At 40.6% G+C, this 14,549-nt stretch overlaps 1 protein-coding gene across 6 annotated transcripts in view; it reads right to left on the reverse strand.

Moving 5' to 3' along the window:
* The window catches only part of LOC125463480 (alpha-1,6-mannosylglycoprotein 6-beta-N-acetylglucosaminyltransferase B), an 875,834-nt gene that overhangs the window by 380,192 nt on the left and 481,093 nt on the right, over window positions 1-14,549 (reverse strand). For all 6 annotated transcript variants that reach the window (XM_059653747.1, XM_048554765.2, XM_048554763.2 and 3 more), the window contains one exon: window positions 7,971-8,135. In XM_059653747.1, the coding sequence (XP_059509730.1) occupies window positions 7,971-8,135 (165 nt within the window). The remainder of the gene's footprint in view (window positions 1-7,970; window positions 8,136-14,549) is intronic.

A 14,549-nucleotide genomic window follows, 5' to 3' on the forward strand; every position in this document is an offset into this window, starting at 1 on the left:
ACACTGAATGCATTTATAGACTCCTCTGACATGTGCCATCATATGACATTTACTTTTATTAGAAAAATGCTTTATGATCTGTGTGTGGGGTTAAAACGATTTGAAGCATCCAGGTCATGCCAGCTATGTTCTGCAGATGTAAGTCAAAGAGACAACAGTATTCAGCTTCAGTTATTTCTACCACTCAAAGAACAGTGAATAGTCGTTGTAGGGTGGGGGATGTTGGCCAAAGTGGGGTGTTCATCCGTCAACAATGTTTCGACTTTTAACAACCCATCACTGCTTTACTCAGACATGCAGTACGTAAACCAACTTACAGAAACCCCACAGCAGCAAATCTTGTTTGAATGTGACATCTGCAATAAATCTTGTCCAATATAAGCATCTGTCTGTACATCAAAGAATTATCACATCTATTTCAACAAGAAAACATCTATTCTATCAATAGACTGATCCTAAGTGATGCCAAAAATGTCATGAAAACAGGTGGCAAATTCGTTGGCGGCAGACCATAATGTAACTTTCCATTTTACTCATGTCATTTGATTTATCAACCAAAAACTATCCGGTGCCATATTGCTAAATGACACTGCAACCAGCAAATGTCAAGAGTATTTCGCATGCTGTTAATGTTTCTTAGATGACAATGATCGAGTTTGAAGGCAGTTTCCTGATTTTAATAAGATACTGTTTAAGTGGAGGAAAAAGGACATCCAAAATTATTGTTTAAAGGCTCATTTCTACCTTAAAAAACAGTGCTTTCTTGAAAAAGATGGGCAGAACTTTAATGAAACCATGGAGACCTGTCTATATTGGTTCTCCACTGTTTCTTGGAGTCTTCTTAATGTTTGGCAGTTCACTGCAATGTAAAGGGACTTGTAACAACAACAGCAGTTTGTATTTATACTGCCTCTTTCATGTCATAAAATATTTTTCTTGCCAGACCTGAGCAAACAACATTTGAGACATAGCTACAAAAGGAGATAAAGACGAAAGATTGGGCAAAGAACTAGATTTTAAGGACCATTTTTAAAGAAGGAAAGAGACATAGAGAGGCAGAGAAGTTTAGTCAGTCTAAGTAACTGAATGAATGTTCACTCATGACAGGTTGTTACATGTTCAGAATGCCAAATAATCCAGAATTGGAGAAGCTCAGAGACCTTGTTAAGACATGCAACATAAACTATAAGTGAAAAGAATATTTCAGGCACGTCCAGAACAGATATGCTGAGGTAAATCCAATACAAGACTGATGAACACACTTCAAATAAGATTGGCACCCTCACCTGATTGCCTATTTTGAAGAGTCCAGGGAGAATTCTCCTTCACAATCCTATCCCAAAAAGGAGTACAACATGATGTCGGGCAAAGGAATATTTGAACAGAAGGTGTTACCCCCGTTCCTATGTTCTGGCTGATATTTCCAGTCTTGCTGGAATTATTGCTGCTTACTTTCCCTGCTAAGTTGTGACGGGACCTTATTTCTAGTGGGTTTTCCTTTTCTGAACTTCACTTATGATCACTCACAATTGTGATAGGGCCTAGGACCTGGTTGACCCTGGAAATCTACCTGCTAATGCCTTGGGTTTGACTGAAACCTACAGTGGCTGTCTCCTTTCTGATTTTTGAGTCACTTTAATTCCTTTACAATTCTTTGCCTTATTTTCTGACATTGCAACATCATTCCCAGAAGTACTGAGATTCTAATCTTTGCATATGTGGAATCCTTCTCAAACAATGGGAATCGTGCTGAACTTCTATAATGAATGTTACATGAGTTGGGGCTAGAATTGAGATAAAGGATCAGATATGATACCATTCTGATAAACCTCCACCCCAAGAGGAGAATAAGGCCATGCATGAAGGCTTGAACACAAATTCCAAATGAAATCCACAATTATGTCTTTTATTATCAAAGTTAGAGAAAATTTGCAAGCAAAGACAAAAGTTTTATTTTCTATTTCAAATGCCAAAAGTAGATTTGGGTCAAAGATTGATTGGAATAACAGAACCAAGCTGAACAGTCTCAGTGCAGATATAGAAATAAAAACAACTAAAACAGGTTTTTAGCAGAACATTAAATAAAGCAGTGAACTGCAGTGCTAGAAATCTGAAACAAAGACAGAAGCTGCTGGAGGAACTCAACAGTTTTGGCAGCATCCATGGAGAGAAAACAGAATTAACATTTTGAGCCCAGTGACCTTCCTTCAACTGAAGGAGGTTTAACTGCCACAAAATTACTTGCTCTCTGAGAAGACAAACAGAAATTGATGAAGAAGGATCACCAAACGTAAAATGTTAACTCTGCTTTCTCTCCACAGATGCTGCCAAACCTTTTGGGTTTCTCCAGCAATTTTGTTTTCTCTTCCTGAATAGCAAGTCATTTGCTAGAGGCAAAACCTCCCTTCAAGGACAAAGTTCTTAGCTTGACTTGGCTTTTTGCAGCACCGCTTCTGGTATATGGCATCTAAGATCACAAGACAAATCACATTGTTTTCATTGGGTGTATTGACCTTTTTGAAAAAGACTACAAAACAGAGACTTGAAAAGCTTGACCCTGGCTAAACTGACCTTTTATTTTGATTGTTTGGCTGACTGATGGTTTATTTATTTCAAAAATTCAGCTGCTCTTTCAAAACAAAGGCCGTACAATGGCTCAATGGTTAGCACTGTTGCCTCACCGTGCCAGGAAGCCAGGTTTGAATTTAGCCTTGGGTAACTGACTGTGTGGATATTCTAACCAGAGATAATGGGAAATGCAGATGCTGGAGAATCCAAGATAACAAAGCGTGAAGCTGGATGAACACAGCAGGCCAAGCAGCATCTCAGGAGCATAAAAGCTGACGTTTCGGGCCTAGACCCTTCATTAGATGAAGGGTCTAGGCCCGAAACGTCAGCTTTTATGCTCCTGAGATGCTGCTTGGCCTGCTGTGTTCATCCAGCTTCACATTTTGTTATCTTTGGTTGGGATATTCTATCCATGTTCTGCCTAGGTTTTCTCCGGGTACTCCAGTTCCTTCACACAGTTAAAAGATGTACAGGTTGGATGAATTGGCCATGCCAAATTGCCCATTGTGTCCAGGGATGTGCAGGGTAGGTGAGTTAGCTATGGTAATGCAGGGTTATAGGGATAGGGTGGTGGGATAGTCTTCAGAGGGTCGGTGGAGAATTGATGAGCAGAATGGCCTCTCTACATTGTAGGAATTCTATTATCTAACTCTGCCTTTGTCATTATTGCTGTTGGAACTCAAAGATCCTACTTTAGAAGGCTGTTGTGTTGACTACCATCCTCTCTTGGGGAAGGAAACCTGGACTGTCTTCTGACATCATATTAAGATCCCTGGGAATATCCAACAGTGGTTCCTATGTTGAATTTTTAGAATCATTGGAAGGACTGCCAGGCTAACAGGAACATCTTTATGAAACTGTGTTTACCATCATCAAGGTCTTGTTCCTGAAAGACTAACTCCAGTGGATATCTGAAAACTGCCCCCTCAGCAAATTCTCTTCTCCCTGCTCTGTATTGACCAACGCTAAAATGGCAGCTAACTGAAAAGGTATAAAGGATATGTTTAAAGTTGCCCTAAAGCACAAAAACATTGACACCACTGACTGGGTGGAGAAAACTACTGACTGCTCAGCTTAGTACCTCTTGATCTATCAAAGTACTAAGCCCTTCAATGTTCAGCAACTTTACTGTGGGTTGGAATAGTGGGTGGCAGTGAAAGAAGAAAGTAGCTACACTGGGCTCGTAAATCCTACTACATGGCCTGACTGCAGAAGAAAACTGAGCAGCCAAAAATTGAGCTCCTTAGCTGTCTGATGAATCATATCACCTGTAGATAACAGAGACAATAAAAACTGCTGATACTGGGGTCTGAGATAACAGTGTGGAGCTGGAGGAACACAGCAGGCCAGGCAGCACCAGAAGAACAGGAAAGCTGTCATTTCAGGTCGGGACCCTTCTTCAGAAATGATTTCTGAAGATGGGTCCTGACCTGAAACATCAGCTTTCCTGTTCCTCTGATTCTGTGTTATACCTGATAGATAACATCCTTGATTTGATTTGATTTATTGTGGTCACGTGTACACAAATATTGTGAAAAATTCTTTTTGTGAGCAGCACAGGCAGATCATAGTAAGCAAGGCCAAACGGATCAAAGGGTGCTTCGACAGAGTGAGGCATACAAGGTAAAAAGATGTACAGGAAGTGTGCAAAGCAAGATCAACAGGAACAAGATGAACATTTTTTGATGTTACAGTGTCCATTAATCAGACTAATAAAGGTGGTGAAGAAGCTGTTCTTGAACCTGCTGGCTTGTGTGTTCAAGCTTCTGTATCTCCTGTTTGACAGAAGAGGTTGTAGGAGAGCATAACTGTTCTGGGAGGGGTCTTTGATGACATTGGTAGCCTTTCCATGGCAGTGAGCTATGTAAATGGAGCCCATGAATGAGAAGTTGGCGTCCATGGTGGTCTGGGTTGTGCACACAACCTTCTGTAGTTTCTTACAGTACGGGGCAGAGCAGTTGCTTTACCAGGTCGTTACGCACCCAGACAATATGTTTTCTATGGTGCATCTGTAAAAGTTGGTGAGGGTCCTTGTGGACATGTCAAATTTTCTAAGGTGCCTGAGGAAGAAGAGGCATTGTTGTGCCTTCTTGATCATCGTATCTACGTGGGAAGTCTGGAAGAGATCGTCAGTCATAGTCACTCCTAGGAACTTGACACTCTCAAGCTGTACAACCTCTGTTCTATTCATGCAGATAGGGGCATGTTCTCCTTTCATTCTGAATATAATGATCAGTTCTTTTGTTTTGCCAACATTGAGCAAGAGGTTTTTATCATTGAACCATGACACTAAGCCCTCTGTCTCTTTACTGAATTCTGACTCATCATTGTTTGATACCCATCTTACCACTGTGGTGTCATCAGCAAACTTGTAGATGACATTCATTCATGATTTGGCTACACAGTTGTGCATGTACAGGGAGTATAGTAGGGGCCTGAGAACCCATCCTTGGGAGGGGGGGTTCCTTGAGGGTTATTGTGGTGGAGGTGCAGTTGTCCGTCTTCACTGATTACGGTCTTTTGGTCAGGAAGCAAGGATCTGGTTGCAGAGGGCAGAGCTGAGACATAGATCTTGGAGCTTTGAGATTAGTCTGGAGGGGATAATGGTGTTGAAGTGGAGCTGTAGACGATGAGTGGGAGCCTGATGTAGGTGTTCTTGTTGTCCAGATGTTCCAGGAATGAATGCGAGGCTAGGGAAATAGCATCTGCTGTGGACCTGTTATGCCGGTAGGCAAACTGTAGGGGATTGAGGCAAGCTAGGAGGTTCAAGTTGAAATGGGCCATGCCCAGCCTCTCAAAGCACTTCAAGATTATGGTGGTCAGAGCCACTGGGTGTTAGTAATTAAGGCATATTGCATGTACTTTCTTAGGTACTGGAATGATGGTGGTCTTCCTGAAGCAGGTTGGGACTTTGTCTTGTAAGAGAGAGAGCTGAAGATGTCAGTGAATGCGTCAGCAGCTGGTTGGCACAGGATCTAAATGCACAGCCAGAGATTTCATCCAGGCCCATCGCTTTCCTTGGGTTGACTGTTAGGAAGACTGATCTGTCAACTGCAGCAGTGACAGACGGAGCAGGTGTATTTGGTGCTGTCGGGGCAAGTGAAACCATGTTGCAGGCATTCTGCTTGAACCAAGCATGGAAAACACTGAAGCATCAGAAAGGGATGTGTTTTTGTTCACTATCTTGCTCTGTTTCATTTTGTATCCTGTTAGGTTGTTTAGGCCTTGCCACAGACTGGGGGGTCTCCAAATAGTTGGTATGGAGTTGGTCCAATACTGCCTCTTGCTTTCTCTGATAGCTTTGTGGAGTCATATCTGGACTTTCTGTATAAGCCTGGGTTGTTTGACTTGAATGCTGCACGCCTGGTCTTCAGTAGGCAGTGAGGTTTCTGATTTATCCAACGCTTCTGGTTGGGGAACACTTTGACTGACTTCTTTGACATGCAGTCCTCCACCTATTTGCTGATGAAGCCTATGACAGTGGTGGTGTATTTGTTCAGGTTTTCCACTGAATACTTGAATACAGACCAGTCCATCAATTTCAAGCAGTCCCGGGGACACTGCTCCGCTGTCTCAGTTCTGACGGCGATCCACGCCGGGAATGGGGTTATTCCAGTGGAAAGCCTTTTCGCAGATCTTCGGGAATCAGAATGGGGGAGAGGCTGAATGGGTTGGAGTGGGAGATGGGGCTGCACTCCCCTATAGCACCCTGAAACTGGAATCTAATGGACCCACTAGTAAAGGGAAAATGAAAAGTTGATCCCTTCTCTGTGCTTAAACTGGTTCGGTGACTGACTGCTAGACTTTGCACAGTTCACCGATTAGATTCATTCAGCAATCTAAATTAGCACAGGTAGGCTGTTTTATTCAGAAAATTTAAGTTAAATGATGCTGGCCTATATAGGTTAAAGTGTAAGACTGTTCTCCAATGAAACATCTTATGTATATTTTCTACTGTCATATATGCTTGCCTTGAATCTCTTTCCCCTCCAGAACATAAAAATAGAGAAATATATTCAGAGGAACATTCATAGCTAGGACGCAAATGAGCTCGCTAGTACATACAGCTTTACATCCACTGTTAATAGATTTTGTACCACTTTTTAAGAATCCATGGAGTTCTATTAAATTTCAATGACTTCCATTGAACATGAAGACCAAAAGAACTTGTGCATGACCAATCAGATGAGGAGTGATAGCAATGAGAGAGTTGTATCTGTTATGAAGTTGGCCTAACTGAAAGGGACAAGCCTTCCCTCCAATACCTGTTTGTTCAGACATTCAGCTAATCAGGGCTGACTCTTCCACTCCAAAATGATTTATGAAGACAACCCGTCATTGTAATAAATGAATAAATTGCAATGAGCCATGTGCATATTCTATTCAGCTCATATTACAAGAACAGTAGGCATCAGACATTTGTACACATTATTACGAGGCCTGACTGTTCAATGTACATTAATTCAGTGGCCAGACGCCATTGTGTCAATTCCTCTGAGCAAATCTTTGTAAATAATCTTTTTAGAGATGAAGAAGATGAGTAGCTGCACGCACATAAGGTTATTTGAGATAGCGTGTTTTTCTGTAAACTTGGTTGAGAGCAGGTGTCTTACATTTTTAAACAGTCCAAGATTTTGCTGTTGCGCTGAAACACATAAAACTTTGGTATTAAAAATAAGTAACCCTGACAATATTTATTAATTTCTCACTGAGTGATACTTGGATCATCATGATGCAAAATGGACTGTCACTATAGAGAAGATAATAGAAACTTCCATTAAATCAAAATTGAAAATTTAGTTGATAACAAATATAAAAGCTAGGTTTTAGCTTAAACTTAGGACAATGGATTACAACTGAAAGGTTCTAGTGATATTTTCTCATCTGTGATATGTGGCAGTGAATTTTGATTAAAAATATTTCTTACAAATGTTAATCTCTCTGTCATTTCTTTATGACCTGGAACTAAGGGTATTACTAACCTCATGGTGTGATAGGATTGGCAGTATTTCATTATTTCTGTTTTGTAGAAGATAGTGAGCTTGCTGAGCATTGTTAATGATAATGTCATCAGAATTCATCCTCTGTTAACTGGCAGCACTTTTGCACATAAAATACAAATGACAGAAATCTGTATTTTCAGATGTAGAAACTTACTCAATACAACATTGGGATTAAATAAATTCAGACAATATTTGTAAGGGAGATAGAGCCATAGCAGGTTCTGTTGGAACAGAGATAGCAAACACCAGAAAACATTTACCATTTAACTGCTCATTCAGTTCATTCAGAACAGACAATATGACTTTAATCACAAACATTCCAGGCATTTCAATAAGCTTTAGCTATTCCCTTTGTATTAAATGTATTAATGGCACTTTAATGACAAAGTATCAACATACCTGCACTTTTGTTTCAGTCCTGGAGAGGAAAGCAGTACGATTCTTCCATGGTAATGGGGGACAGAACCATTCTTTTTCACTAAGGTACAACAGAAAAGAGCAGTCCGTGCCGTCAACACCATAATAAGCATAACACGGGTCTGAGGTCCACCTGGCTCTCATCCACTTCAAGAAGCAGCAATGAGGGAAGGAAGAACAAAGTGAGAAAAGGCCTATTATTATCAATTGCATTTTCATGTGCCCAAGTATATATCTTGTTTTTTTCTGCAGAGCAGTACTTCTCAATTGGATTCTAAGTCTGACTTCTGGAAAAGGGGGAGAAGGAATTGCATAAGATCTAAACCATGGCAAGCCCAAAAAAATGTACTTTACTCTTACTATTACGCTGATATTTCTCATTGCATCATTTTCTCAGAGTCAAACGGACATCTCACAAATATATCAAAAAGGACATTATGATTCTATGAGAGTAAACTACTAATTATTTATTCCAAAGATTAGGGAAACTGACAGATTCACTTTGTAAATTGAATTGTTCCTTTGATTTAAACCTAATTGCATAATGAGTATATCAGCACAAATGAAATGTTCTTCCAAGCATTTAACAAATGATGTGTTTGCAAAGCTTAAAGCTCCTGTTGCACCCACTGCTTGGCCAGAGAGTTACAAACAACGAACATCTGGATCATTGTGCAAAAATTAGGGTTTGTTCATCTTTAGTAACATTATCAAATTCAAACCCTACTTAGTAAAGTGATACACATCAAGGTTTTACCTATCCACTGGTTAGCAGGTCAGAAATGGGGTTAAGTCAGTATCTGATGAGCCCACACAAGTGACATTTCTTACAGGTTGACCATGAAACTTGTGTGCCTTTATAAAACACTGACCAATAATCAAAAATGACAGAAGACATGTATTAGAAAAGCGGTTAGATAAAAATGACATATACATCAAGCTGAATTTTTTTTTCCTTGAGGACATTGAGGTGCTAACTTTTTAATGCATTAGAAAGCTTAATCAATACAATCTTGTTAGAGTGTAAAACACAGCAATACAAGAATGTTTTTGATGTGAAGTTTAAGATTTCTGCTTACAGGGTATGTCCCACATGGGCAAAATCACATGGCTACAGCAGACTAGGGTAGACATTTGTACGTGATTGCTTTTCATTTTTTTTACATGAAAGAGGAATAATGGGATGAGATATGAAGAAAATTAAGGAGGTTTGGAAAACATAATTGGGAAGGTACAAGGGAAGGAGCAGTGTTCTTTTAACATTTCATACAGCAGAAAATAAGTTTGAATATGCAGTTTAACTACATGGCCATAAACAGAAACAATCAGCAGTTACTTAGGGTCCAAAGACATCTGTACTGCTCAAGATAATTGAGCAATATCTCACAAGGAGAGGTTTGGGTTCAGCAGATAGGTGAGGAGGACACTTAAGCCTTGAAAGTGACACAGAAGCAGAAATTCTGACAAAATTATAGGTTGCAAACTACAGAGGTTGAGAAACCCGGGATACACAACGTATCAAACTACAAGCTAGTTTTGCAATACAAAGGAAAAGATAGGATAGTTTATTCCAGAACAACATTGCATGTAACCATCATGACAAAATAAACTATGAAAATGATATTTGGAGCTGTAGATGGCTGAGTGTCTCTGAGCTTGACCTCTCCCACATACCACATGCTTGAATAAAGTGGCCTTGTTACAATCTACTTGGATATGAAGACTTGGTCTTTGCAAAATCCTCTATCACATTATCACATACATTCTTAGTTGCCTAAGTCACCAACTACATACAATGTTCTCATGCCTTAGCAGTTTGTTACTTCCATCAGTCTGTGAATTTGGGCCTGAACAATCTGGCCATGGCAAGATATGTAGCAGAATTGTGCAATAAGTCCAGTGAGACATATCTTGATGTTAGAGGCGACTCTGTGTATTGTAACTAGGTTCCAGGCGTCAAAATGAGATTCTCACTACAGAGCCGATTAATGGGAATTATTGCATGTTAATGTCCTTATCTGCCTCATTAATGTGCAGCTCCCCATACTACATTCTGTCATGCACAAACTTGATGGCAACAGTTTTCAACATGGAAATCAGAGTCAGCACTTGGCAAACTCAGCTCATCAACTACTCCAAGGTGTCTTCATGTTGGACAACAGGCACTTAAAATTCAGAACATGTTCAATGGGCGCCAGCCACATGCAACCTACATCTGCAGTCTTTTGCATCCAACATATTCCAACCTCTAAGAGACCTCATAGCACATCTCCAGTCCAATTACAGGATGCTTCTGCACTTCAATGCTAAATCTTGAGTGAAACGGCAATAATTATTGTAATGCTGCAACAATAATGTTCAGCAACACTTAGGGACATACAGCCAGCTCAGGGACTGGACCAGACTGCATCTAGAGGTGTTTGCTTGCTGTCATTGTTCACTCACTTAGAACCTACTTAGATGCTCATAGCATCCCTGCCTTGCATTGACTCGCCTTTTTGCTCTTTGCGCCCTCAGTCAGAGATATCAGCTTCATAGTAGCGCTGTATTGCTACGCTGTTTAGTGCAGGCACAAAGCCAGGATGCTTGTCATAGTTGTGATTTGGCATCAATCAAGTTACTGGGGACAGGCTTCGGTAAGGGTGTCCTGGTACAATAAGTCAAAGGCAGCCTCCTATACCAGGAGGTATAGGGAATTGGACATGGTCAGTCAGCTGCTCTGGGCAGTCATAGCCAAGATCTTTTTGTAAAGGGTGAAGAGCTGCATGTCGGGCAGTCCACCGCCTGCATTGAATCGTTCTGTCCTATTGCAGACCGTCAGTCAATTTTGGGATATTTGCACAGTAGCAAATTCATCTGGGATGGGGCTAGAAATATACCTGGCTCAGTGGTTAATGAGGTACATTTGTTAAGATATGGTAATAGATCTTGCTAGGTCCTTGAAGCAAGAAACATTCCAAACAAAAATCCAATGAAACTGACACTTAGCCAAAACAAATCACAAGATTCAGCCCAGTGCTCTTAAATCATGCTGGTCTCTTAATGAAATATGTGCGCGTGTTGGCATTAGCTGTTCATCTGTGTGATATTGTTTTAGTGCTTCTGCTGGTTTGGCGACTTCCAGATCATAATTTGCTGTTGTTTCATATTGAATCTTAAGGATTCATATTCTGTTACATCATCTTCCATTTTCCTCATTGGAGTGCTACTCCTGACAGTATTTAGATCTGCTTCCCTTGCATATATGTCACACGCAAACATTATCTAAGTCCTTCAATTGTTGGCACAGTGTGGTGAAATCTCTTAAAGGCCACATTTAGTTCCTTTGGGTCAATGCATACTGTTAGCTTTCCAGTCTGTTTGGGTGCTATGATGCTGCTAATCCATTCTCTAGGAATTGCCACTTTTTTGATTATTCCCTTCTTTTCTTTCTTGACTTTCAAGCTGGCTTTGAGGGCAGGTAGAACTCTCCTCAGCAGATGCTGAATTGGTCTTGCATTCTCAACAACTTTGAGATGATATTGTCCTGGAAGACATAACTTATGAGGGCATCTTTGTACTCATCTAGCGTGTGCTCCATGGTCAATGCTTTCTTGTGCTGCAACACTTTCCAAATCTCGTCATATGTGACAGTTACAAGTCCAAACCTTAGACTTGTTCTAGCTAAGATGAGTGGCACGTGCTTGCTATCAATGATCTGGGCAACTCCAGATCTTTGATCATGTAATTACATTGAGCTCGCATAATAATCTGCCCTCTCGGCACAAATATGGCGCCATCATGTAGCGTTAACCTCACTTTTGAGGACTTCATTTTTGGATTGATTGTTGAGTCATTTTTTTCCACAGATCTGTGAAGGTCACAGTGTACAGTTCATAAATAATATTTACATGAGGCTGAAAGTGTGTTTTCAAAGATTTTGACATTTCTGTTATAAGAAATATTAGACTTGTTTTGCCTTCTAGAAAGAACTGGCAGAAGGAAAGTATAGGTCTGCATTTTTGAAGGACCCCTGATCAGATGCTCATATCAAAATTGCAGAGTCTGCACCTTTCAGAAAAGGGATGGAGTGACAATCTGTGTGAAATTGCAATTTCTTGAAAATTCCAGTCCCATGTAAACTGCATAGCAGTCCAGAGTATGTATGCCTCATGGTTAATTAGACAGGACTGTGGCAAACCAGGACAGATATTAGCATATGATTGCATTTCAATCCATGTTTGAATGATTAGGCTCTTTTGTAAGTTACCAAACCCAATCTGTTCTTTAACCCGTGCCAACCATATTCATTAAAGGATGTAAATACAAATTACACAAAGGACTAGGACATTTGGACTTGTGCTTTACCACACATTTTCTGATCGTACGATACTGTGCTTCATATTGCTGACAGCAAAAGGAACATTCTATGTGCTAAAGTACAAAATGTTAGCATGACTATTTAATCCTATTAATATTAGTTTATTTGGCAGTCACAGAGGGGAAACAAATTATGTTGATCAGGTTTGAAATACACCAAGATGATGCCTATTGCAAAGAGGTGATTTCGTGAAGTAACTAATTTTTGGCAAAACAATATCAGTGTACTTGTTACAAGCAGAATTGTTTCCAATGATCCTCTAGGACCAACTTTTGTTCTGGAATATGTATATATGTTTGCCATACGTCTGAGGTGGCACCGTGGCTCAGTGGTTAGCAATGATGCCTCACAGTGCCAGGGCCCAGGTTCAATTCCAGCCTTGGATGACTGTCTGTGTGGAGTTTGCACATTCTCCCCATGTCTGTGGGGCTTTCCTCTGGGCGCTCTGGTTTCCTCCCACAGTCCAAGGGTGTGCAGATTCAGTGGATTGGCTGTTCTAATTTGTCCTTGGTTGCTGGATTAGCCAGGGGAAATACAGGAGTAAGGTAGGCTGGTGAGTCTGGGTGGAATGCTCTTCACAGAGTTGCTGTTGACTTGCTGGGCCAAATGGCCTGTTTCCACACTGTAGGGATTCTACAAAAATCTCACAGGGTTGAATTATAATCAGAATTTGGTTAAGTGTCCACCTCATTCAGTGGCTAGGAAGATTCTCCCCTTGAAACAAGTACTAAAATTACACAATCCATCAGGTGCACTTATGGTACATACTTAGGGTGTCAGTCATATGACCATAGCTGGTCAGATCTGACTGCACATGAGTCTGGAGGTCAAGAAGAGAGAAGAAGCCCTGGTGAGGATTTAAGAATCATAGGCAGTTGGAGGTCATTCGGAGCAAATGAGTAATTGGGTCTTCAGTCGATAGTTAGCCAAGAGCTAGAAAGGATATTTCTTTCTATCATTTCCTCATTTACTTCCCCATAAGTAAATTGGAACTGACCAAAGTCCCTCACTAACTCAGAGTTGGAGACTTTTGTGTAACATTCCAGGGAACATGGGAATTGCCCATAGGAAAGTCATATTTCCAATATCTAAAGAATCTGTGCATTGGGACGTCTGAAGGTCCCATCATGCATCATCTGGGTGCATTAAGTCTCTGACTGTCTAGAAACTGAAGTTCTGGACTTGATTGTGGCAAGGCAGAGGAAAATTAAAATAGAGTGGTTACCTGTGTCAGGGAAGTAATTTATAAGTAATTTGACAATTAAAAATGGGACACTGGAGACGCTATTGTTAATTCTGGTGTAAAGTTGAGGATGCTCAAGAAGCCAACACAGGAGAGTCTAAATAGCTCAGTGTGTTGTAGGACTGAAGTTGATTATAGAGACAAGGAAGGATGAGAGCTTTGAAAACGAGAAAGAATTAGAATTTTAGCGCCACTTGAACAGGAACACGTGTAGGTCATTAGCACAGGGGTGATTGGAGAAAGCAGTTTTAGGTGAGTTCAGACACAGGAAGCAATATTTTCAATTGTGTCATGTTTACAAACGGTAGAGTGTTGAAACTAGTGAAAGGAGGAGTAGAAAAGTAACAATGATGACCATGTCAGCTGCTGATGAGCTGAAGTAGGGCAGGGGTGAGCAATGTTTTTGAGGTGGGACTCAGAGGTCTTAATAACTCTCCTACATTTGAAATGTGGCCCTTATCATTTGAAAACTTGGCTTAGACTGAAGTAATTGCTTTGGCTTGTGGTAAATGCGCAGGAGTTATTTCATGCTGTGAATCAATCTCAAGCATGTTTTGATCATTTACTCTTTTGGGAACTATACGGTGTTCATAAAGTCACAATATGTCTGATGCCCAGGGTGTTTCATGCAGGAACTCCTGTACTATTGCTTGCAAAGAAATGGAGCAAGCGAAGTTGATCAAGGACAGGCTAGAATGTCCTGGACCTCCCCTGTAGATGAAATGCTCAAGGCGGCACACCAACACCGCTTCTTCTTCAGGAGGCATAGCAAATTTCACATGTCCATAAAGGACCTTGACCAACATTTAAAGATGCACAATAGAAAGCATACGATCTGGATGCAAAATTGACCCAGTACAGCAACTGCTCTGCCCAGGAGCATAACAAACTACAGAAGTCCATCTTCTATCGATGGACTCCATTTACATTGCCATGGAAAGGCTGCCAACATCATCAA

This window comes from Stegostoma tigrinum, chromosome 22 (assembly GCF_030684315.1).
Source record: "Stegostoma tigrinum isolate sSteTig4 chromosome 22, sSteTig4.hap1, whole genome shotgun sequence".
NCBI lineage: Eukaryota > Metazoa > Chordata > Chondrichthyes > Orectolobiformes > Stegostomatidae > Stegostoma > Stegostoma tigrinum.